A 26,213-nucleotide genomic window follows, 5' to 3' on the forward strand; every position below is an offset into this window, starting at 1 on the left:
ACTACCGCCGGATTAAAATTTGTTTACTTTTATTCCATTATAAGCAGTAAGAAATTTAAAACTTATACGACGAAAATATTCAATTTAACTAATTTTGTGTACATAAAACTACCATATGTATACAGCAAAAATAATAAAACATTTGACAATATTTTTGAACACTTGCAACAACACTTACAAGCATTTTGTTAATAATAATAATTTCTAACCACTTAACTCCCTGTCGAGTATAGTTAAAATATTTAAAGCTTAAGTTTCATATACATCATAGTTGGCTTCTCGTGAAGTTTTGGCTGAAATTTGTCTAATATAAAATTATATAATCTTTTGAAAATATTGGTTTCTTTTTCTCTTTCACTTCTAAGCGAATATAAAATGTTCTTAACATAACTTTCAACATCTTGATTGTATCCGCTTATTATGACAGTTTTATCTTGAGACATTCGACCCTAAAAAATAATATAAGTTGTACTATAATATTATTACAGATTTAGTTCACAAAAACTGGCGAACACTTCAATTTGTGTTCAGCTAAAATGTATTACAAACACTGATAATACTTTGTATTATAATTATTATTTATTATAAGTTCTTATTACATAATAATAATATTAAATAAAGAGTGTTAATTATAATCAATGTTATAATCACAAATAGAACAATTCGCTATATTGTAATACATCTGTAAGACATTAAGTTTGTTTATGCTTAATATTATCGTTCAAACTTTAATACAAGTTCTTACCAATAAGCAGTTGGAGGTTCCAAGATCTTTCTAAAATATAAATAGATAACTATAAAAATAAAACTGAAACATTATAAAATATACATACTTGTATTACTGCTATATCGTTTATGCTGACTCCCAATATGTATGATAGATAGTTTTTCAGTGGAGAGTTCAATCTTGCAAATACAGAGGAATCAAAGCTCCGAGATATATCAGTAACTCTTACTCTCAGTTTAATATATTTACCGTTCACATCTAAAAATCATTAAATAAACGTTAGTAGTCTATAAAATGCCATTTGTGGGCATCAAAGGAAACCGCCACCAATTAAAAACCATTTACACTATCGTATGTATGTATATAAAGATGGTAGGACACCTGTGGTGGATGTTGTTATCAATTATTACATGTCTAACAACAACCACCCCTAAGTGAAGACAATTTGTTTTTCTGTGTATTAAGTGAAGGTACCGATAATTAAACTTTTTCATAATCTTTCCGATACACCAATACAATTAGCTTGCAACGTGTCATAATTGGCGACAAGTAATTTTGAAAGCGTTTGTTTGACATATGATGTAGAATGATATGAATCCATACATAAAACTAAGAAGCTAATAGGTAAAAAAAAAGTGTATATTAATATTAATAAATATTTTGTTTTTTGAAGTGTTATCCGAAAAAAGCTGTATCGCAATCTTTTGTACTATTGTCAAAACGCTGATCGGGGACTGAACTGCAGACAATTTAAAGTTTAATTTTTTGTTTCAATGGTAATTTTGAAATTGGTAGACATAATCAAAACTGACTGTGCTAATTATAAGGTATACTTAAATATAATAACTATTAAATAGTACTAAAAATGTAATTTTTTTATTGGGTACATAATTACAATAGAAATAATAAGATAGAATAGGCCTCGGGTAGCTCTACTTCACTACATAAACTTTTTAATTTGGTACTGGAATAGTGTGTACAAGCTTGACTTGTATTTTTAAAATCATATTAATAACAAAATAATTGTTAAATAATGTAATTTCATAAATACTAATATTTTTGTTATAAAACAATACATTCTAAACGTTCTCTGAAACGCGTTATCCGACAATTTTTTTTTGAATACAGTATACTTTGCTTCATTGGACAAATCAGTCGCCAGAGTGATCTTTATATCTATTACGCGAAAACGTGACGTATATTTTACACAAAAATCAATATGTTTTTCTGTTTTAGTACAAAGTTTTATAAAAAAAAACAACTAAAAACACTATTATAAGGTAAACATTTGATTCTAGTTTTAACACAGATGTGGCCTTATACACATTGTTTATTTGGTTTCAGTTTAGTACATTTATGTGTAGAAAATATGTGTTATTCAATTATTGTACAATTATAACAATGACTAAATCTAGCTGCAGCTGAAAAGTCGTGCTGATTCTGTTGCGCAAGTACAAAATAATAAGTTTTAAAATATTATTAAGTAGTGTTTAAAAATGAAATACATTATTATTTGGATGACGATAATACTGCTAAACTTTGCTAATTGTAAGTACAATAAAGATGAGCTACTAAATTGGTATTCTAAGGTAAAAATAGAGTACGAAAAAGCATATAGCGATTTTGAAGTGGGGATTTATAACGATGATACAAAACAAAATGATTATTCCAATAAAAAGCTAATAGAACTCATCGACTTTACATGTGAGAAAATTGACTACTTTTTAACGTTTTATATGTTGATTTATGTACAATTGAGAATTCCAAAAAATTATGCAAACGAAGATAACAGTTATGCTATCATTGATAGTGTCTGTCCAAAGTGGGAACACAAAATGATAAAAGCAAAAATGAATACAAATTTCTTTAAAAAGTCATCATTTTCGAGATTTACGTGGATATTTCATTTTTATACATATCAAATGAAACAGTTGGCGGCGATGGACAACAATGAAAATGTAGTTAATAAAATGGAAGAACTTCATGGTAACGTTTTACACTATTTACTACACACTATGCCACTTCACTCTCATTTGAAACAAATCCAAAGAAGAAGTATGGAATATTTTCCATATTTATCAGCGTTAGAGTATAGTTCAGCGCTAAATCACCTTACAAATTTCTGTAAACGTCAGTCTTTTACAGAAACCGAATTTGAAGGCTTTGATTTCGACCGGTTATACTTTAACAACATAATAACGGACAATGGAATAATGACTACCCTGACTACAAATTTTGGAGGCTTGAATAATAGTGACCAAATTGTTGAGCTGCTGTCTACAAAGATGCAAACGGTTAAAAATACATTAACACCGCTACATAATATCATTAGTTCGCTACAATATGTTCACATATATTTTATTCAAATGTTAAAAACAATAATGTTACGGATCTGTTGGGCATTTTTAAACGGCTTGCAATCCCTTAAAAGCGAACAGAGAGCACAAAATATTGACTTATTCAACTTTCATCTCAAGCATTTTGCGGATTTCTTTGAATTAAATAGTGAGGACGATTTTAGGATACCAATAAAACAATTAAATAGTTGGGCTAAAACATCTTCGGTATTTTTATCTGTACCTAAGTCTATGGTTATTCGTTTGTTGAAAAAATATGATAAGTATGATAGTTATGGGTCTATAAAAATGATGGGCAACGACAATATCGAATCAATAGAAAACATTGTTTTTCAATCTTTGGACCTCAAGGACCCTGAAAACAACCCTAAAGACGAAGCTGAAGCTAATAAAACCATAACAGAAAAGGCAAATATCGATAACAAGATTTCAGATACTATTGACTGTGCTAAAAGGTTGGTCGAATATTTAGGACACATTTTAAAAGGTGTAAATTTTGAGGTTATTCATGATTTTGTTAATACGTCATTTCCTAAAGACTTGTCATGTTTTTTTTAAATTAGATTAAATATCCAAATATATGATTTGTTATTAATCATTATTTTTCTTTAATTTTATTAATTAACTTATTTGAATTCAGAATTAAAATCTATTTTTTTCTTTAACTATTTACTGAGATGTAGCATCTCACTTCATAATCTCGACTCGAAATTCGTCATACAAATATTATAATAAAAAAAAACTGTGACGATTCATAAATTTTGAATTATGTATCACGGATTTTGATACTGAATCTTTTATTTGTTAGGTTTTTTGTTATGGTTTTAGTACTTTAACAAATTTTCTCTCCTCTAAATAATGTTTGTTTGTTTGTAATAAATATTTTAAAAGTTATCGTAATATCAAACAGTAACATTAGTACGTTTAGTTTTTTAAATTTGCAAAAAAAAAAAAAAAAATTGCCCACACGGTTTATGGTTTGAGACAATTATTGTAATATCACCTTATTTTTGTTTATGCGCTTAAATCCTAATGTGTTTGTTATTATATATTATATTATTATCATAAATATTCATATAATTTGTAGTTGTCCTAATGAAGATTATGTTTAATAAAAGGCTAAAATATTTTTCAATTGTATTACTTTCGTTTTAAAAAATTTATCGTACAAAAATTGAAATGTAACATACACAAGTTAAATACAAAACCCTATTATACTAAATTTTTATATGACTTCCTATAATCAAATTATTTTTGTACTATCTAAAAAATTATTTAAGAATGCGCCACTCGTATATTGATCATTTCGAAGTCTTCAAACAGGAATGCATCAAAGGGGGGGGGGAGGCTGAAGACTCAGGCCGTTAAAAAAAGTCAACTGCCAAAATTAGCTATTTGTTGTGGTTATTTTTTGTTCTCGTGCTTTGGAAGAAGTCTTATACGACGAATTGAAACAATTTATAGCAAGGATTCAACTCGCGGAAAATAGAAAAATAATAATAAACCTTTACAATAAGATTATAATTTTAAGCATATTACTGACTATGCATCTGATTATATACATATATATCTACAGATACACATCAAGTGTTTATTTGAAAGTGTTTCTATCTTTATATATAAAATGACCCTAATAATATAATTCAGTTTTTGTATTCAACTAATACTTTTTATAATAATTCTAATTAAAATTTCTGTGTTGAGCAAAATCCGACGATACGTTTTTACGATACTTTTTTTTATGGAAAACATTTTTTTAGGTCATATCTTGAATAGTTTTTTGTGTTTTTGAACTTTGAATTTGCTTGCATGATAGTATCTTATTGTTAAAAATATTATAGCGAATACAAAATATGTTGTATAAAATCAATAATAATACTTAAACAAATGTTGTTTTACCTACGTAGATATATCTTGTTTTCTAGCAACACATTTTTTAGTATTGTGTTCATATTTTCGGATATTTTAATAAATTGATAACATTTTTCTTTATTCTTAAATTTGCCGCAGTTAAGAGAATAGTTTCGCTATCATTTTTCTAGACATCCAAATTAAATATAGTATTAAGTAATAATTATGAATGTACATTAGGACAATTATTTTTGATAGAATATTATTGTATCACAATGTATAAGGTATAGTTATTCGCTATAATTATTTGAACATCAGGGTTTTACAGTGATGCAAAAAAATCGTTCAAACATTTAAATAAGTACACAATCGACAAAATAAAATACCTACGTTAAAAAACACTTGTTTTCGATAAATAACTAACTATTAAATCGTATTAGGTATTGTTTGCTAATTAATTATTGTCAATAAAACTTTAATTATAGTTATGAAACATAGAAAACCGAATAGTTACTGATGAGGAACAAAAAAGTTCTGGGGATAGAACTTTCTGTTAGCGAAATTTTAAAAAGAAGAACACTTACGGTAATTAGAACCTTTTAATGTAAATGGAATAGTGTTTGCACAATAGATAGAACCTTTTGACTACAATCTTAAGGGTGGGTATGGAGGACAGGGGAATGATAATATACTGTAAACATTGATTTGATGTCACCACGTTGTCATCGCTTTGTGATAACAATGAACTAATTAATTACCTTTCGGTGGCAATTTTGATACCGAGAAAATAGTTTCAAGTTTTATAGGTGTAGATTACTGACCTATATCAATACATATGTTATTATACCTGTGATAACATTGGGATTTTAATTGGTGGCGGCTTCTTTTGATGCCCACAATCGAAGCTAAAGCTTAGATTTCCCCTACAAAGCTGCAAATAAACATTAAAAGCTATGATAGTATATTTTTAAGTTAGTCGTAATACTTAATTTTGTATCAAAATTAAGATTTACCGAAAACTGGGGTCCGTTTAACTGACCTTCTAAGTATTCTACGTAATAAAAGATACATTAACGATCTACAAATCGATATTTTATTTTAAAATTCAATATTAGTTAAAAATGTATCAACAGTATAGATTTATTTTCAATGGTAGGCTGTAATATTATCCTGCACCAACAATAATTGTAATGTGGAAAAATTCTGTAATAAATTGTGAAATTTCTGTAACGGAAGGACAGCGTTTAATTACTTTTTCTCCCAAATTTGTTTTCAAGATAACTCGCAAAATAATTAACGTTTGACACAATCAAAAGTTCAAATTTGGAATGTGGGGATAAGAGGAAAGAGGGAGGGGCATTAAACTGACTTCGAAAATTTCCGAATCCCTTAAATACATGCGGAGTAGGCGAATTTAATTAATCATTATCATCTATATAACACAAATTTTGTATACTTACCGAGAACACCATCGTGTTTGTAATCGGGCACGACTATTACTTTGATTATCACGTTACCCGACTCGTCTACCGACATCGGTCCATTCAACATAGACTTGACATCGTAAACTTCATCCTTGGCCACAAGTACTTTTGCCGCACTGCTTGTGGACACCGTATAAAGAACTAAAAGCGCTTGGGCTGTGTGAAAAACTAGCATCGTTTGGTTGGCGTTTGACTTGCCACAAATCCGGGTTGAGTGTGGAGTGAAAATGAATTGACGGTCCTTCTTAATCGATAGAATTGTTGTTATTTTGTGTTAAATAATTAGTTCGGTAATAAATAATAACTCATACCTATCATAACACGAACTTGTGTAGTGCTAGACATTAAACGTATAGCGAAGGGACCAAGTGAATGTCGACATTTCAATCCGATAATTAGACGCTATCAATTAATCCGGTTAAAATATAGTGTAAAGATTATAACATTTCATATCGTTAAAAAAAAAACTTCTGATTACACGGTGTTTAATTTAAATTGGACTAAATTTGTCATAAATCTTTGTTTAATTTGAAATTATACGCAGAGAAAATTATAATTTATTGTTTATTAAAAAAGGTTGATAACATATATTTTATTGTTTGATTACGAGTATAGAAATATTATTATATTTGCATTATGTTTATCCTTTAATGCTGAATCTTTGACTGTTCTTATTTGAATAATTATTGTTATTTAAGTACTCAAAGTGATTATTGTCTTGAATATAGGCGCATGACCTAAATTATTTACCATCTAAAACAATGTAAATTAATAATTGTAACAATTAAATACTTACTTGAGTTATCAACTCAGATAAATCCAATACTGTTTTGTTTTTAAATGCCTATGACGCAATAGAAAAAAACGATTGTACTGAAAATTGGAAAGTCTAATTGTTAGGGTTGAATGTCAAAAAGTTACAATGTTCTGACGTACATAAAGTGTATTTTCCAGTTCAATAAATAAAATATAAAAAAATCATAAAATATATAAAACATCTTTTGAAACCTAACATCTTTGAAGCCTATGTAAACGATTATCCAATTTAATGAAGTTGTCAAAAATTATACTTGATAATGAAATCAATTATTGTAGTATTGTTCAAAATTGTTAAAAAAAAAAACAATAGGTATTGATGATAAAATGTTTTTTGTTTTCCAAAAGACATCGTTTAACGATGGATTGGTCGAAATAGTTAATAACAACAACAAAAAAAACATTTTTGTGTCCAGAAATTTTGAATTTTATAGGATTCCGGGTTCTTTAGTAATTTTTTCTTATTTTAGTGATTATTACTGGACTTTTTCCAGTATTCGTATTTGATTAACGCAACGTAGTAAAAAGAAAATCAATCAATATTTCCATAGAAATAAGTCAAAGTTTTTACTTTTGTATTCAAATTAATAACATAATTATAAACAATTGTTAGATTCATAAAAATAATGGTTCTACTAATATTTTTTTTATAAGTACAAATTTCCAAGTGTGTTAGATAAAAATATGATACTTAGAATTTACAGATACATTTTTCTAATAAATACTGACCAATTTATTCATTAAAAGCGTCCCTTCTTCTTTGGATTTTTAATCCAATCAAAAACCTTTTTATGTAAACTTTCTGGGCTGTTGCCAGATCCACCCACAACGACAGTTTTATCTCGAGATTGGTGACCCTAAAAAAGAAATTGTTTGTAAACAATTTTTTATTATTATTACATTTACCCATTATAGTATTGATATCAGCAATTTTACTGAATTATGTTGTTAATATTTTCTATTCATATTTTTAGTAATAAATTGATTATTGGATAATATTATAAGTAAGAACATAAAATTAAGGTATATATTAGATGACAAATAAATATAGTGCACAAATTACTACAAAATATAGAAGAGACTAACAAATATATTTTAAAATTTCAAAACAATGAGCCAACAGCTAATTGTTGGCCAGTTTAACTTACTCGTTTCAATTCTATATCATTTTTTTTTATATTCAATACATCCGAAAGAAAGTTTATTAGTTCAGAATTTGCTTTTCCTTCTTGGGCTGGTGCTTTTAATTTAATGTCAATTGCATCGGCGCTCACGTCTAGCAATTAATTAAAACCATTATATTATATTATGTATTAGTAAAAAGCATAGTGTTGATTCCTAAAAAATAATACTTAAATTACTATTAATACTGACCTGTAATCTCTGTTTTCTTTGCACCAGGTTTGGCATTAACTCTTATGGCAATATTACCGGACTTATCTTCTGTTATTGGCCCAGGCTTTATAGGCTCCGGTTCAATTTTAGGTGGCAAATTTTTAGGTTTAATTTTTTTTTTGCTGAATCTTTTCTGCCTGTCGATGATCGTGTAAGAATTCTGATATTTGGTCAAGGTTAAGGAGTTATCTGAGCCATAGCAATCCACAATTGGCAAATTGAATCCACTTAAATTCAAACACATCACAATTATAGCGTACCGCATAATTTGGGCCGTGTGACGAACTTGCTTTGCTTGAGTCTGCAAAACTTATAAACTGTTATGATAGTATGATGGAATGAAGTCAATCGATGGTTCGAATTGACAGTAATGTTATTATTTTCGGTCGACTCGATTATCGATATCATAGTAACTTGAAAACTAGTTAATGTGTGATAATAGGTCAACGCTTATCAGTCATAATAACACGAACTAGCAGTTAGCACAATGTTGGGCAACAAACGTGCTCGCCTTACCTATCATGTCTGGTTTATGTACATTTCAACATTTAAATACCCACTATTATTTAGTACATAAATGTTTTTATTACTGACTTGATTTAAACAACCTATTGGTGTAATGGATCTTAGATCCAATGTTATTTTCATCGATTTAAAGACCTTTGATTTCGGTGCTTTACACAAATTAACGCTCACTTCTGTACTTAAGGACATTTCCAAATGTAGTTTTTACTCAGAATTATATTTGTATAATATTATTATTATGATAAGGTAAATCTGTGTTTTTAATTCGTAAATTGAAACAATAGCCAAAAATATTTGAAACTCATATCTTAATTGTTAAATAGTAGTCCATATTAATTTGAGTAATTATATTTGTATTGCAATTGAGTTCGAGGTAATTATATTTTCAATTAATGGAAGATAAATAATTATAGAAAATAAACTATTACACCAGAATTTAGAATGATTGTTTTTTTAAATTAATTATTTTACATACATTTGAATTTACTTTTAATGGGTATTCCTATAAATCAAATAAATTAAGAAAAATCATAAACATAAGTCGCCATCACCATTTTTTGGCTATATCTTCGTTTATTATCGTTTCACATTTACTGCTTTTTAGTTTTCTTATCTCGATTGGTCAATAACGAAAAATATTTGTATTAAATCACAACTTTTTTTTGCATGCTGATCCTCTACATTTCTCTACATATTTGCTTTATACACCTAAATATATTTATATTTTTAACATCTTTTAGACATTAAGAGGTAGAGGTCGACCCGAAAGTTGAAGTAAGTAGCTTCTTCAAGTATTCGGTCAACATCCAGTTGTTTATTTCTTTATACTATTTTCTCCTATCTGAGAACATTTCTTCCTTTTCTTCTATCACGATCCGCCCACACTTTTATAACTCTATTAAGTCTTCACACGATATATACTCATATCTGACCAATGTTGTATACATTTCTAGATCCAGAGTCGGCAATCACGACGGACAATTCGATACTGAACTTCCAGAGCACTTGCCACGAAGCGTTGGAGACTTGCAACAAACAGCCGTACTGCCAAGAAATGGTTGCATCGATTTTTCGAAACTGCAATCAGAAACAGTGCAAGAAAACCAATTGCATGGAATCGTTGCAGAGCTTCTACAGGAACGATTCCATGGCGCCATTTGCCATAGAAATAGCATTCTGTTTGTGCAAGTAAGGCGCCACTTTTTCAGTATTTTCCTACCTAATAAATATGTACATTTATTTGTAATAGACAATTGTTATTTTATATTTTAAATCCAGGAATCATTTTGTTTAATTGGCCTAATGGGGTTTGATGCAATTTATTGCCCTAGAATTTCTTTAAACGTGTTGTAATATTTTAATGGAATTTCTAACAAATGAGTGTAGCCGAACAAATAATCCGACCAGTAAAGGTCATTACAAAACTCTTTACATTATATTATTTATACATTACTTCGAAGTTAATACCCACAATACTACCTATTTATTATTACTATATAAAACAATACAAATAAGTCAATCTCACACGCATGCCACGACATGAAAACAAATGGCTCTACGTTATTTTGTCATTATTTTACATTACATTAGGCGGAATTAAAAAGTTGAACCGATTTTGTTTAATTTTGTATTTACCGTTATTAAATTAATTATGCATCCAGTTATCATGCATTTCAGTTGTTTTTATTCAACTATATAGACCTCAACTATTACTATTTCTTTGAACGGCATTGAAAATATACAAATCAACCCTAAAAATATAGTTGTAACACCTCCTATTCTAAATTTTAAAGTTTAATAGCTTAAAAAATAATTATTTAAAACTGGTTATCGATCAGTTAAAATGTTTAGTAAATCATTCCTTCTTTAAAAATACATTAAATACGTTACTAATTAGGTTTCAAAATTTGGTAAAGCTCAGGAAAATCTTAAAAAAGATACAAATTTGAATATGGTCTAGTATTGTAAAATAACATTAACAAAAATGTTTTTAAAAAGAAGAAAAATTAGTAAATTGCAAATATTCTTAGAGAAACCCAGTGTTAGATATGAAAATAATCACCCGGTACTTAATAGAAGCATTGGAGCAATTTTAAAGGGTTCTAGCTATTTTCAAAGCTGTGCAAGCTTGAATTAAAAGTATTAAATTGGCCATTATCAATAAATCTCCCACTTCCAACTCTTTGGAAAACATCGCCTGTAACGAATTGCGTTATTTTTCAGAAAATCTGGCGTCAACAAGGACAAGTGTTTGGTGGCTCAAGAAATGTTACATCCGGAGTGCGCTCAACGCGCTGACGGCCCAGGGAAAGTACCTTGTCATGCTCTGGCTGAGACGTGTAGGACCAAGCCAGAATGCAGGTAAGGCTACCATAGAGCATAATAATTATGTTTTTTCTATTTTCCTTGAGCTGAATATTTTTTTACATAAAGGCTATTAATAAAAATAAAAAAAAGTTATTTTTCAACATAATCCAAAATGACTACGTTGTAAAAATGAAAAGTTAAATAATGTTTCATTATCTTTCTCTGCTACGTATTTTTCAATTGAATAACTTAAAAAGTCTCATAATTTAATTTTGAATGAATTTCATAGTGTATAGTGTATTCCGAGTATGAATGAATGTATTAAATTAATAATTAATAACTAGAAAATGTATAGAAATGTATAGGATTGAACTCGTTTAATTGTATACATTCGCTTCTCAATATTTATATTATATAAGTTCCTCGACTGCCCCTTGAAAATATTACTCATTTATATTACTTTAATGCATAACAATTTAACAAATCCGTCTTCTCGGCTCCATTAAATTTAAATAAAAACACGAGTGCTTAGGCTGAATAAAATTAACGGTAGTTTCCAATGTTAAATCTTTGGCACCGAGTATTATAATACAATTTATAAACCGCTTTTTGCGGGGGCCTATTACACGGGTATTATAGAGCGTAACCGAAAGGGATTGTTTTTATGGTATAAAAATATAATTATTGTTCGGTTGTTTTTTGCTAAATAACACGTACGTGCTTAAAGCTAATAAAACGGAAAAATATAAAAACGAAAACGGTCGCTTACGGGAAACTCGGCTCATTAATATGCCACTTAAAAGCTTTTAAACCGGCCACGACCACCCCACCGTCTTCGAACAGCTTATACACAAGCGTCAGTCGACCTTTTAGCCACCCCGCGTGTCTTTCTGAGCTTGAAAAATAAAAATCATTAACACGGTCTTTGGTAGGTTGGGTTAGGCGTCTGACGTTAATTACTGTGCAACCCGTTACATAGTCCTGTTGCGTTAAGGCGATAATGTAATATCGTTCACAATCGAATAGTCTCACAGAAATCCGGTTGTAGGTTGGTCATAAAAAATTATATTGATGTTATATTCTACATATTATATGGTTATGTTTAGGGACTACAGACGAGTAAAATCTGGTTTCATTATTTTCGAATCAAAGGGAGAGTACATAATATTATTTTCCACCCTTAAAGGTATGGAATACTTTTTTTCATTATATAAAACCGCAAAATTTGAATTAGTCCTTTTTTAGTGTGACAACAATTATTATTATTGTGATAGTATTACAATAATTATTATACCGGTAAAAGCATTATAGTTTTAATCCCCGTCACGTTGAATTGAGTGGAGTTGGGTAAAATTCAAAACTAACAGAATTAAAAATGTATTCGAGCTCAGGGTGATGTGTGGAGAAGGGTCGGACGCGTGAGATTCTTTCACTACAAATTACATTCAATTACATTGAAACGGTTACAAGCATAAATTGTTTAATTGAATATTTTGTATAAATTAATCAACCGTGTATCAACCTGAATAAAACATATTTTATTCCGAAACAAAATATATTTGAATTAACAAATACACGAAACAACCAAAAACAATTACCTATTAAGAAATGACATACATTTAGTCTAATTATATCAATTGAAGGGTCCGGTGCAAGAACCGGCTATTAAGAATCGGTAAAGTCAGAGTATGACCTAAAAAGATATTACAAAATGCATTTTCCCCCATCAATAGTGGTAGATGGGACAATGGATTTTCTTTTGGACGTCCTGAACAATTTCAAAATATGGAGATAGCCGGTTCTTGCACCGGACCCACGAATTTCAATTTATAATCTCTATTACTAGGCATATTGATTTATTTTTAATGTGCATTAATCACACTGTAAATAGGTCCAGGTTGGAAGCTTATGAACAAACGTGTTCGGTCGACGCCTTGACCAGCCGATGTGCCGGTCCACCGTCAGAGTGTCGTAAGTCCATTGTCGGTGTCCTCGGAACAATCTTGCGGACTAACTGCGTTTGCAAGGACACGTCTCCGGTCAGGTTCAACGACTGCATGGGATGGCAGAGAGTGTTTTGGTTCAACTCTTGCGTGGGTACGAATACACACCTCTATTTATATATCTCCATGCTTTTGTAACTCGTATCTCGAAATAAAGAAAACGCAAAGAAATCAGCTAACGTGTCCACGTTAGTTAAACGTTTTGATGTTGTAGTCTAATTCTATAAAAGTCTAATCTATAAATTCAACGCTAACGTTTCAATTGTCTATGCCGTAGTCGAAGCCCAACGAGACTTTCACATGATCAAGATAAAGAATTTGAACGGAATGGACCGAACGTCTCCGAGACCTCGGCCTTCGAGCATCGTGCCTAAAGGACCAAGACGCGACCACCGCCGGCATAGGACTTCTACCACTGCGGTAGGAATTACAGCGGTCACGACCACTTTCTCGGCTGAAATCGCTGACGTGCCAACCACTACAACAAGCAACATCAAAGTCCTTGTAGCCGGCAAAAAATTCAAGTCTGCCACCACTGTCAGTCCGTCGACAGCTGTCAGCACGATCACTTCTACAACCACAACGACTCCGGCTCCTCAAATACCTCTTCGTGAGTTCATTTTTTACTTAAACCTAACAACCTACTTACAGTAGGCCTCGTACGAAAAAAAAAGATTCTAGTTATTTTTTCCGCTTTACGGAAAAACATGAAATCATAAATATGTTAACTCTTATCACTTCTCTTTTATCGTTTATCTATTATCACTTATCTTTATCTTGTTCTCTTCTCTCTAATCTCTTATCTCTAATATTTTATCTGTTATTACGTGAAAATGGCGACATGAAATTTCTTGTATCCAGCCCAGTACTATATCCATGTTAAAATATGACATTTTCTCCATATAGACTTCTTCCAATCAATGTATTTATAACATTATAAAGTGTGACGGGTCGATCCTCTGAGTTTCTGGAATTTTTTACTCTTTCTCTATGAGTTTGTCGATACTTTAGCATTAACAACCCAGTAAATCGGTTCAATGATAGGTACTTATTTTAAATTACAACTTATTTATTTATTTATTTATTAAAAGCAGCTTAGTAGTAGTGTAAGTGTGGACAATGGACGTTAACTGGTTAACATCCTTAATGATCGTTCTCTTCAGATTGGCTTATATAAAAAATAGCTCAGCTTATTTTTTTTTCGTATTGTTAAACTATAGTTAATTTTTAGGCTTAGTTAATGTTAAGCAATATGCTAACTTTAACTATTTGATTTCACCGGGTTTACATACGTTATTAACTAAGATTCAACTAATTTTGTTATTTTCTACAAAAACCCCGTCTTGCGCGGATTAATTTTACAAAGGCTATAATCAGAACTAAGAAGCCAAATATTTACATAATGTAGACAACAACATTGTCTGTGTTCTAACATCACCTTTTTTTTAACATTTCAACCAGTTAATGAATAATTAATTAATTAAGAAAGGACTTTTTTTTACTTTTTTAAAAATGATATAGCGTTAGTTGTATTAGGTATATCACAAAAATACGGATGACGAAACACAGACAATTTTGTCATAAATAATAAGTATGAATTTCTTTCCTTAACTATATATGAAGTCTGAGAAAAATTAATCCGCGCAAAGCAGTTTTAATGGGAAAAAGTTTTTTTTTTTTTATGAATAATTATTTTACTTAATAAATAATTATAACTTTTTAACATCTCTTGCAAAATATTGATTTTACTGGTAACGATTAAAATGTACATGACTTATAAATCAAATATATTGTAATAAAAAAGCAAACTAGATAAAAGTTAATAAATAGAAAAATTTACTACGGTAATTTGTCTGAGAAGAATTTTATTTTGAATACGGGCGAACGTGAACATTTTTAAAACGGTGAACCATTTGATTTTATTAATTTTTAGACGGTTGCAGTCTACAAAGGTCACCGCACTACAACAAACAATTTTTGGCTGAAGGGGATGTTATACGGGTAAGTTGTTATTTGTATTATCTTTGTATAATGTAGTATCTAATTTCTACGTACAAGCCCGAGGTGCTTAACCCAATTAATAAACTAGTTTTAAACATACATATACAAAAACTACATATGTCAAATGTTTCAAAGCAGTTTTAGGTTTTTAATGGTGTTTTCATTACTAACGTAAAAGTATAAAGTAAACGTGAGCATATTAGTACTGAAGTAAAAAATGAGGGTTTTAAAAAAATAACCCTTAAACCAAAACATTCGTTTGGATCTAAAAAAAACACGGACAACTTGGACTAGTTGAATTTGCGACTATTTATGTTAAGGGGATTGAAAGCGGTCGGTTCTTTGCACAAAAATCTGACAAAATGTGTAGGCCTACTTAGGATGATCGAATTTCAAACATGTAAACATATTTGAGTAATCGGCCTGTTTTTTAGGTTCGAATAAGAATCGATTTCCTTAAAAACCGCCCACTTTCAATCCCCTCAACTGGGGTCAATGTATACCTACTTAGAATTAGTATTGATATGCTAAGAATATTATATTATGTGTTTGTCCCTCACTCTTTGGTGGCTCCCAACAGCTTCACAGTCTGGAAGACAACTCGTGTTCGGAAGTGTGCAACTGCAAAATCGGAGAGAGCCTCACGTGCCAGACCGTTTGCGTCGAGGTGGAACCGTGTCACACTGAAATCGCATTCTATCATCACGAATCGCCGGCTTACATAGCTTTCCGAGGCCGTTGCATATGCTACGTGGGACGTTTCATCTGCATGCGACCGAAAACGAGTGAGTACCAGTCTAGATATTCACAATGCATTTGGTGTTTACCGATAGCTCCATGTGTTTTTTTTATCAATAAAACCCCCACCGCAGGTGAGGTTTAACGGTAATGTGGAATATTTGAGCTATCTAAAATTTAAACCCACGCGCGGTTAGGTGTATATATTATATTATGGGTATTATTTATCTGACTGTGGAAATATTAACAGTTTGACCCACATTCATTTTTTCCAATCCTATTCCGAGTGACGTGCGATTAAAAAATAACTGTCTATGTCGACGGCACACATATTCATTAGAGTAGCTAAATTGCCTACACGGAGTGCCGTCGTTACACAAACTGTTATAAACCGCGTAAACTCGTGCGTTATTCAAAAGACCACGTCGTTCGCTACTGAAGCTGTTAATTAAAATATTTTATTAAAGCTTTAAATACGAGCAGCTTGATTAGTAATCTGGTTTAGGCTTTATAATTACATTAGTTTAAAAAAAGAAAAAAACAATTTGCGCAACAGATTCCATTACCCTTTTTTTTATACTATGCAAATTGGTTCGTTGACCTCGAAAAACACATTCATTTAAAAAAAAAAAATATAGAAACCGTAAAATTCTCAATTTCTCATTTTTGCTTCGGAGTTTTTTCTTCTTTAACGTAAACATAAGCTAAACGATTTCATCGACAAATGAAGGCCTTCGAACAAAGTTGTCGAGGATTTGAACTAAAATTGCTTTTTCATAAGAGAATAAAAGGCAAAGAAAGAGTTGGAATTATTTATCATATAGTTATACCGTATAAAATTACTGGAATTAAAATGAACAAAATGCATAATGAAAAAAATTTTCAATTTTGACAATTATTATTGTCACAAGACATGCCAAATTTAAAAATTCACACCTCGAATACCAATTCAAAGAACAAAATTGGAATGTATTTTTTCTTTCAAGGTCAGCGATCATATTTATTTAAAAATAAGGTAGTGGCATAACTTAATAGCGGTGACACGCGAAGCTTTGTTTAGTGAAAATGGGGAGGTTAAAAGTATATTTTCACTACATATATAACAGATATGATTTTTTTTCATACATGCTAATATTTATACACACTCACGCGTTAATAATTTTTTGTGTCGTAGATACTTACAGTCTCAAGCCGGGCGTGTTCCTATTCTTGGGCTACAGCGAAAAGGACGAAGCTTTGTTAAAGGGTTTGGACATCATACAGTTTGAAATCGGAGACTTGGTTTACACTATACAAAAGTTCATACAAGACCACATCAAGTCCAACGTGAGTACATGTCAAACATAATATATTTTTACAAACCCAAAGTGATCGACTCTTTCTGCTTAAACTACTAGTATTAATACCAGTGACCATCGAAAATAATTAAATGATGCAAGTATATGAGTTTGTTTTCCCTCTGGTTTTTCTTTACATTATACTGTTATATTATGTATTGTCCGGAGTCTGAAAACTTGTTCGATTTGGTACACATCTCTGCGAGTGACTTCTTACACCACACTTACATCTTTTTGGTTTTCCCCAGAGTTAAAGAGTTTTCTTCTCTATAATACTGTGTGTGTTGTGGTATTTCCCACGTGACTGCGAGTAGGCGATAAAACAACGTTTACGAGCAATGACAGATTCACTCGTTTAAAGGAGACGTGAACTTGCAGACACACACACACTCGTATAGTACAAACATTGTATATACCTATATATTTATTATAAATTGACTTTATAGGGAACCATCTTTAAAACGTTGCCGTGACTCGGGCATAGCGTGCGTGACCACTTTATTCCCCTTCGGACAATTAATTTCAAAAGATTTCTTAGAAAAACAAACCCGCCAATAATTACTAACCTGCCTCTTGGGGCTATTATCATTGAACGATAAGACAAGCGCTCCAGTGTCAGCAGCTACTGCTGTGTACAACAGTATAATACATGACATAGGTTTTGGTGTAATTTTTTTTTGTGAAACAGAATTCTGTTAATGGGCTATAAATTTATTTAAAACTATGTACCTAAATAAGTAGCCGTTAAAATTGGTTAAAAAAAAATACCTACTCAATATGTAAAACGGAGGAAAATCAAATTAAAAAACGAAAATTTTAAAACCCATGTAAATTATGGCAATTATAATTATGATGCAAATAGGAAAACATGTTTTGAAAGGGCTCGCAATAGTAGCGCATGTCTTTTTCCCAGCAATTGTTAGACATTTTTTTAGGAATTATTATCACCGGGTTTCCTGTATGTCAACATTTCCGGTAACATTTATTTACAATTTATGGCTTCGAAAGTAGTGATTTTACTCTTGGGAACTCTTTTCTCGGGGCTTACAGATTGCTGTAAGAGGATAAATAAAATATCGTCCCTGTACACTTTAAAAATGGGACACCTATGCTATATCAAACTTTGATTACATTTTTCCTTTAAAATCTTCTTACAATAAGACTTTTTTTTTTGTGGATGCATACGATTTTCTCGATATGGTATTAATGTATTATGGTCCTCAATTCTATCTAATAGAAATTAGTTATGACGTGTATATCTTTTTTGCTGACTTTCTTGCAGACTCGATTTCATTTCTTGCACACAGGATTTCCGTAAATGAAATTGTTGGCAAGGAGTTTACTAGCTCAGTATAGAAACAAATAACTAAAAGAAAACTTTGACTTGACGATTGACGGAATCCCTTTTGATAATTTATATTATACGCCTATCTTAATTATAATAATACAATTATCGTCTAATAAAACACTCAACGATGTAAGATTTTTAGCTTTCGTTTCCACTAAAGTTATTCGCAATCAATCGATGTAGGTAATTTCATAACAATGTTCTCTGTGCGTTTAGCTTCGAATTCGACTTAACATAAATTATACCCGGCTCGGTTTTCAATTAACACCACAGTATATTATAATGATATGCAAACATGTCTTTAACTGTGTTCTCACACAATAATTTATCGGTCTGAACGGTTCAAGTTTATTTGGTCATTTGCTTAACTATTATGATCACAAATTAACAACAAAATTATACGGATACGATATTAAGTAAACCAGATCAAAGACAATGATTTTGCTGGTAATAAACTACAATAATTATGCTATTAAAAATCAATGATGTCGCATATAAGCATACAAAGTATGTGCAATCATATTTCCTTACTACATTTACCACCTTTTCTCCAAAAACAACCTAACCGTTCTAGTATTTATTCTAACAATTTCTCACTTCCTAAGTGAAATTAAAAAGTTTCGGTAATAGATGTATTTATACTTCTTAGCCATTTTCTTCTGTTGCTCTAATATTTTACTCTTAAACTCTTATTATAATAATATTATTAGACATTCGGTATTGCATCATGATACATGTATGTCCCTATTGTAGACCCTGTGCATTATGTTGTGTTTACAAATAAAAATAAAGCTTTTTATGCTATGAACGATTGTGTTTATTTTTCAGACGACGTGCAAATTGTATTTTCACAGTTTGTCGTTCGAGAACATGATTATCGTTGGGAAGGCGTCTCCGAAATTGGCAGCCAACGGAGGATATGCGAAAAATACAAAGGACGTCCGGTCTTCCGTTATTCAGGACAGTGTAAGTGCACTTAAGTTTGTTTATTACACCGCTGCTTTGAATTCGTGTGGACGTATTTGACACGTTTCCACATAACATGTTTTAAATAATTGAAAATACAACGAATTTGCTTTTATTCGGTGGGGGGGGGGGGGAATTCACCCGGCTCATACACAATGTTTAGTTTGTCGTCACAAAGCTTTTGTGTTTTTGTATAATTATATTATGTTATTATCATCAGCCAAACTTTTACATACTATCAGTAGTACTATTAGTTTGCTTATTAGTTACTACGCTTTGGTAGTAGAAAACGAAATCCTAAAATGACATTAGAACTAAACATCTCTTGTCATCTTCAGCACTAACGACAGGATGATATAATTCCCTGTATGGTTTTTTACATTTACATGCAATTCTAGTACGTCTGCTTTGTATTAAGTTTTTCCAGTTTCAGAATAAATTTCTACTTTTGATTTTCTCTATTAAGTGTAATTTGCCTAGGTTAAAAATTATTGTTTACTTTCTCTAAACACACACTAAATTATCTAAACATTAAAACAAAATTTGTATTTACCTATTGTTGTTTCTTTGATTTTTCCATCGATTTTTTTTATTTAACAGTGTTATAAATAAATATAATAATGTTTAAAGGTAGGCATAGGTGTAATCGGTATAGAAACACTATGAAAACTCCATCGTGATTTTAAATAATAATTTATTAATTGTTTGTACACAAATAAAACCCTTTTTAATGACAAATATTAATTAAAAACGAAATGCTGAGTTGGAATTAGCAATTCCCACATCCAATTCAATATCAAAAGGGTTTCGAATACATGCACTATTTATTATTGACAAAATGTTTTTTTTTAATATGTATAATACATGTATGTAATGGACTGTGTATCCAATGAGGTTTTACTAATTAAAATTTCTACCTGGAAAATAGAGATTGATAAATTCTGTTTTTGCTGTATAATTTCTAGAAATGTATACTAATAGTAAACAAAATATATAAGTAGGTAAGAACTTTTAATTTTATTTTTAATTATAAAATTACGGCAACTAACTTCACATCGTTTTTTTTCAGAAAAAGGTTTAAATGGAAAATTGTTCTCGATAAACGGCGAGCTATAATAATTATTTTGTATCCAGCTTGTTATAGTCCTTTTATTATAAATGAGAATATAATTGAAATTTAATTTCCCATAGGTTTTTTACACTGGGTAATGCCATTAAATATATACCAGCTAAATATTGCAGAGTCAGTGAATTGCATTCTCTAGTGGTTTATAAAAAAAATGTAAAAACAAAATACACTCTGTAAGTACATAATGTTATGTATATGCTTTGCGGTTAAACTCGTTAAGCGCAAAAAGTTTAAATAATCCATTAACCGTGGAAACGATTATATATATATATTTTTTTTTTTGTAATTTAAATTTTTTAAGTGAAGGAGGCGGGGTATTTTTCGTTTTCAAAACGAACAAATCAAAGGTATAATACTTTTTAAAGTCTTTATCGCGTGCAGCAAGCCTAGTTAAACTCGTCTGGTACTTAGCTGTCTGTCCTGATAAACCAATATTAGCAATGGTAATTCATGTTAAAAAAAAAATAATAATAATAAATTTAACAGCGCGTTAAATGCAAACACACGCATGTATTCGACGACTGTATTGGTATTTATGTTGTTTTTTTTTCGACTCTTCCTTATCCGAAAAATATATATTTACATTTATAAACAACATAATATCATACAAACGGTTCAAGTTTACATAAACTCTACATGTATTGGTTCGGAGGGTAAAAAAGGGTCCACAATAATATCACTGACCTCCGCTCTGTCCGTTGGCGTATGGCGTTGTTTCTTGTACAAATATTTTATGCTGTTTTTGCGAATTCAATTGTTTGGCCATTCGGTCAAGGAAACAAATATGGTCAATATATTTAGGTTAATATAATTCAATCGATAACCGGATACAGAACGGAAACAGACGGATTCCTGGCAGCACCCTATAAGATATGGCCAAGTGCAATTTGATAATCCGAACAAACATGGTACGTTAAAGGCAATCATCTCATCCCCTCGCCCATCAAAAAAAAAAAAAAGAACTGAATAATACATATTACTTGCTCGGCCCCTCCGACAACATCGCATCTCGATTTTACCTTTTCATGTAATATTATGTACAGAAAGGACCAAGCCAACGATTGGTATGAATGGCAAGTCCTACGCACTTCTTATACACATAGCCGATTCGATTGCTGAATGCGAATCGCCCGGAAATATATTTTTTTAGCCTTCGTCTAAAAAAAAAAAAATGATTATAACTCTATAATGAATGATACCGAAGCAAATTAAAAAATACAGGAATATTCTTTCCCCCCCCCCCCGTGGGTATTAATAACCATTAACCCCATTCCATCCAATATCCTTAGCTCTCGTTCCGTTTCCATCATAACATACATCAATGGATTTATTTTAAACGCTGACTCTTCTATTCAATTAAGAATATTAATAAGTGGTAATTTTTTGTTGTAGATGTGTTTACTTTTATTTTAATTTGATCCCAGCATAGTAAACGTTATAAGCTACTGTAACAGTTGAGCTATAATATTGTCCAAAAAAAGCTAATAATAAAAATACATATATTTTTTTTAAAAATTGGACAAAAATAATTATATAATTGACATTCGAATGTATTTTTTGTTTTTGTACAGTTGGCTTGTTTCGATGTTCTGAAGAACTTCTCGTACATGGTTACAACCCAAGCCATGCCGGTGAAGACTAACTTGTTGCTGTCGCTTTTAAAAATTGCCGAAGTCGACGTCCTTCTGCCGGCGTTGAGTTCTTCTTGGAGTCCGATCACCTATGCTCCAAGCAACTTAATCATTTCTCTGTCGCTGGTAATTATAACCGTCCTACTAGCGTACCTAGACGTGTGAACGACCATAAAGAAATCATTCCCACTCTCTCGTCTTTAAATCTCTATACTTGTGTACATTTGTTGGTTTTTTTTTCTATTTCATACATAATGTGTAAAAATATATATATACTCAAGAAACGGTGACGGTCCGTGTGAACGGGTTTTGGAAATTATGCTAACCGAGTCGACCAGACGGGCACGAGGTGTATGAGTTGTTTGAGTTGGAAAAACTAAAGTTTCATATCGCCATTACGATTCAAATAGAATAGTTTTATTCCATTCTGTGAATGCTTACTTGCCAACGTTCACGGCTGGTCCAGTCGGTTTTGGAAAAAAACAATTTTTTTAACGGCTCCGCGACGGCCATTAAATCGCTCAAACGAACAAATATAATGTGTACCAGTGTAATGGTAATTAAATAACTATATATTAAGGTTGTACATAAACGTTAGTGACAGGTAATAATTATTAGCGGGCAGAGAGTGTTTCGAAAAAAACAAACATTGTAGTAATCAGCCGTTTCGATTTTGACGTTAAACAATAATATCGTGTGTGTACTACTAATTGGTAACCAAAAAAAACAAAATGCAAAAAAAAGGAAAGGCAGAGAAAGATAGGCTGGAATTTGTTTTAAGGGGAAAAACTCACTGACCAAATAAAAAAACGTAGGTACACACCAGGGCGGGTGGCTGCTTACACAACACCGTCAGGGTAGTGTTGAAGGGTAGGTTAGGGAGGGTAGTTTTAAAGGGAGAGTTGGGGGAATGGGTGTGTTGAATATAAAAAAAATAAAACCCCATTCGCGTGTCGCCGTATAGAACTTTTTTTTGTAAAATAATTCCAACCGTATAATTATCGCAACCACAGCCGGTACTCATTTACTAATTGTGTTATATTATGTACTTTTTATAATAAATGTTGGGAAAAACGGACGAATCGAGACGATCCAATCGGGTTACAATATAATATATTTATTTGCAACCTATCATTGTTATTATCGTGGCGGTAATTTTTTTTACTCAAAAAAATTATGAAGAAAGCCCCGCTTACTATAATATATAGTAAATATTATACATCTTGTTCATACGTTTTATTGTTATGTTGTAGTTTTTTTAGTACAACTGCAACCGTAACCATTTGGTATAATAATATACAAAGTTCAATTGCTAGATTCTGAAACGTTAACCACTCTCCTATTTCCAAACAAAAAAAACAGCATAATGCGGATCCTTGCTGAACACTTATTCTCACGGGGAATTATTCTATTCCGTTACACACACACATACACATCTAACACTCATATTTTTCACTCCTTTAAAACATAATATCCTCAATTATATTTCCTTATACCCTAGAGACATATGTTTTCTCTTTCAGTACTGTTTAAAACATTTTTTTTTAGCATATCCGTTCTCTAAATCTAGAAACCTTTTAATTTAACATTTGTTACCTTGATTTGACGTTTAATTAGAGCCGACGATTAACTGGGTGTAATTAATCAAAGCGTCAAAGTTCCTGTAAAATGCAATTTAAATCAATAATCTTTTAATTAAAAACCGGGTGGCAAAACGGCCGGTGTTCCAATGACTTAGTATTGTGTCGCCTCGTTTTTTCTTCGTTAATTAAACAAACTACTGCAAGGCTTTTAAGTATTACACGCGTACCGCAGCAATAAACATATGGGTTTACGAGTGCATGTTTAGGTGTAGTCGGTATGTATTTTCGTTATGCGATAAAGCTCACTTAACGCAATAAATGCTAATGGGCAAAGCAAACGACGGTACACGACCCTGATGGCGCAGTCACATTTGCGGTGGTAAGGGTTGGCACGAGTAAACATCATGTGAGTATAAAAAGGGATGATGGGGGAGGGTGTGATGGTGCGGTTCGAGTCTAAGTATGTATTCGCTTTAAACGGGCAGTAACATTATGATTTCCGGTTTACTTCCGGGACCTTTTAGCGAAATTACTGGACGACGGTTTAATCGACGTTTTATGAACGGACGTAAAGCATATATTAAGATACTTATGAAAACATAAATCCACAAATTGTGTATGGTCGACTATTGCGGGCTTAGGAAAGTCAAATTTAAACATCATTCGACATCAGCACTTTATACATACCACGTTGTTAACCACACACAGCACTACGGGGAACAATAATTAACCGGTAAAATACTTGACAACTAACATACTATTCTTATAAAATTGTGCTATGAAGAAATATTAACTTGATTTTTTTTTTTATAATTTTTTGTCATAAAATTTAATCCATGAACCGTGTTATAATTGTTTTTGAATTTAAATAACAATTAAATTATATTATTTTAAAACTTTGGGTGTGTTGTACAACGAACTTGACCATCAATTGGTGGCAGCAGCTATATTTACTTGTTTGAAGTTAAACGAAACACTCTCTGTAAAGCCGACCGGTAACTAGTGGCACCGAACTGAACTAGTATCTACTAGTCACAATTGAAATTATCCTGGAAGTAAACTGAGTAATGATCACTTTTATAAGTTCTACTATAAACTCAATCAGTTACAATATTTACTTAACGCTTTAAATAGAAAATATAAAGATCATTCGGTGCCACATCCGGTAAATATATTAATGACATAAGTTAAACGTATTTAGATAGAGTTATAAATCCAGTTTCTTAAAATTGTGATATCCCAAACCTAGGATTCATGCCATAAGATTTTCACTATCTTGTTATAGATATTTGGATTTTATGGTTTGAAAAACTGGATTTTGCCCAACTACCTATTTATAAGAATATTAGAAAAACAATAGTCATGGTAATCTCTGATGGTATTAGTATTAACCATGTATAAACATGTACATTGTACATATCAAAATCATATCAACGGTAAACTTGTACAAGACTAAAACATAACGTATTTAAAAAAAAAAACAACACTGAGTTCATTTTTTTAATGAAACAGTTTGTATAATATGTTAAAGGTATTTTTAACTTAAACAGATATTGCTTAGATTTACAATTATAATATTGTACACGGTGAAACTGTTTTAAAATAAAGTGTTAGCGTTATTTTATCAGATAAATATCACGATAATATGTACTTTAAGATAACATGTTCTATAGGAAATAATTATAATACATTAGTCGTTTTAAGGTTTTTAATTAAGTTTATAAAGTTTAGATAATAATGTTATGACCTATAAATGGGTACATACAGAAATAGGCAAACGTTTCGAGTCGGCTAAGAAGTGTCTTTTTTACAATTTGTTTTTTTTTTAAATAGTTGAATGTTATACTATCTTCATATACGTACTCTGTAGACTATCCCTAAACAACAGCTTGACTTAAAGATTTGAACGTTGCGGCATAAGATATCCCGTTAAGAAATTTGTAATATTAAAATATTTTTTCCCTTTATAATAATGTCTTTGATTACGACGTCGCTGGTATAATTTTTTTTTAGTG

General features: G+C 31.0%; 3 protein-coding genes across 5 annotated transcripts in view; 1 reads left to right on the forward strand and 2 right to left on the reverse strand.

The window, feature by feature from the left end:
* The window catches only part of LOC126837037 (uncharacterized), a 96,811-nt gene extending 71,155 nt beyond the window's left edge, over positions 1–25,656 (forward strand). The window contains exons 6-14 of the mRNA XM_050570758.1: positions 10,109–10,343; positions 11,379–11,516; positions 13,354–13,559; positions 13,743–14,075; positions 15,399–15,466; positions 16,047–16,251; positions 17,379–17,530; positions 19,718–19,855; positions 22,556–25,656. Coding sequence (XP_050426715.1) covers positions 10,109–10,343; positions 11,379–11,516; positions 13,354–13,559; positions 13,743–14,075; positions 15,399–15,466; positions 16,047–16,251; positions 17,379–17,530; positions 19,718–19,855; positions 22,556–22,780 — 1,700 coding nt within the window. The 3' untranslated portion in view covers positions 22,781–25,656. The remainder of the gene's footprint in view (positions 1–10,108; positions 10,344–11,378; positions 11,517–13,353; positions 13,560–13,742; positions 14,076–15,398; positions 15,467–16,046; positions 16,252–17,378; positions 17,531–19,717; positions 19,856–22,555) is intronic.
* LOC126836470 (uncharacterized) lies at positions 30–6,864 on the reverse strand. Of its 3 annotated transcripts, XM_050569927.1 has the most exons (5): positions 6,731–6,864; positions 6,396–6,660; positions 834–985; positions 746–775; positions 30–449 (listed from the first exon to the last, which is right to left on the reverse strand). In XM_050569927.1, the coding sequence occupies exons 2-5, from the start codon at positions 6,592–6,594 to the stop codon at positions 243–245; spliced, it is 588 nt and encodes a 195-aa protein (XP_050425884.1). In that variant the 5' UTR covers positions 6,595–6,660; positions 6,731–6,864; the 3' UTR covers positions 30–242. The 3 variants fall into 3 exon arrangements, with proteins under 3 accessions (XP_050425884.1, XP_050425883.1, XP_050425885.1); XM_050569926.1 differs by having other exon boundaries at positions 6,396–6,841; XM_050569928.1 differs by lacking the exon at positions 746–775 and having other exon boundaries at positions 47–449; positions 6,396–6,817.
* Positions 7,778–9,051, reverse strand: LOC126836472 (UPF0235 protein C15orf40 homolog). Its single transcript, XM_050569932.1, has 3 exons — positions 8,610–9,051; positions 8,384–8,511; positions 7,778–8,092 (listed from the first exon to the last, which is right to left on the reverse strand). The coding sequence occupies exons 1-3, from the start codon at positions 8,893–8,895 to the stop codon at positions 7,976–7,978; spliced, it is 531 nt and encodes a 176-aa protein (XP_050425889.1). The 5' UTR covers positions 8,896–9,051; the 3' UTR covers positions 7,778–7,975.
* Positions 25,657–26,213: the final 557 nt, after the last annotated feature.

Source organism: Adelges cooleyi, unplaced genomic scaffold (assembly GCF_023614345.1).
Source record: "Adelges cooleyi isolate 19-005CV unplaced genomic scaffold, UGA_ACOO_1.1 ACOO_flye_CR_arks_rails_tigmint_CR_PRNA_247, whole genome shotgun sequence".
NCBI classification, from domain to species: Eukaryota; Metazoa; Arthropoda; class Insecta; order Hemiptera; family Adelgidae; genus Adelges; species Adelges cooleyi.

Excerpts from the sequence above, each read along its gene's own strand:
- LOC126836470 (XM_050569927.1), bottom strand. The coding sequence starts at position 6,594 with ATGCTAGTTTTTCACACAGCCCAAGCGCTTTTAGTTCTTTATACGGTG. Across the intron at positions 986-6,395 it reads CAAACACGATGGTGTTCTCG|ATGTGAACGGTAAATATATT; the intron begins GTAAGTATACAA and ends AATGATTTTTAG. Across the intron at positions 450-745 it reads GAACCTCCAACTGCTTATTG|GGTCGAATGTCTCAAGATAA; the intron begins GTAAGAACTTGT and ends ATTATTTTTTAG.
- LOC126836472 (XM_050569932.1), bottom strand. The coding sequence starts at position 8,895 with ATGCGGTACGCTATAATTGTGATGTGTTTGAATTTAAGTGGATTCAAT. Across the intron at positions 8,512-8,609 it reads AAAGAAAACAGAGATTACAG|ACGTGAGCGCCGATGCAATT; the intron begins GTCAGTATTAAT and ends ATTAATTGCTAG. Across the intron at positions 8,093-8,383 it reads ATGATATAGAATTGAAACGA|GGTCACCAATCTCGAGATAA; the intron begins GTAAGTTAAACT and ends TTTCTTTTTTAG.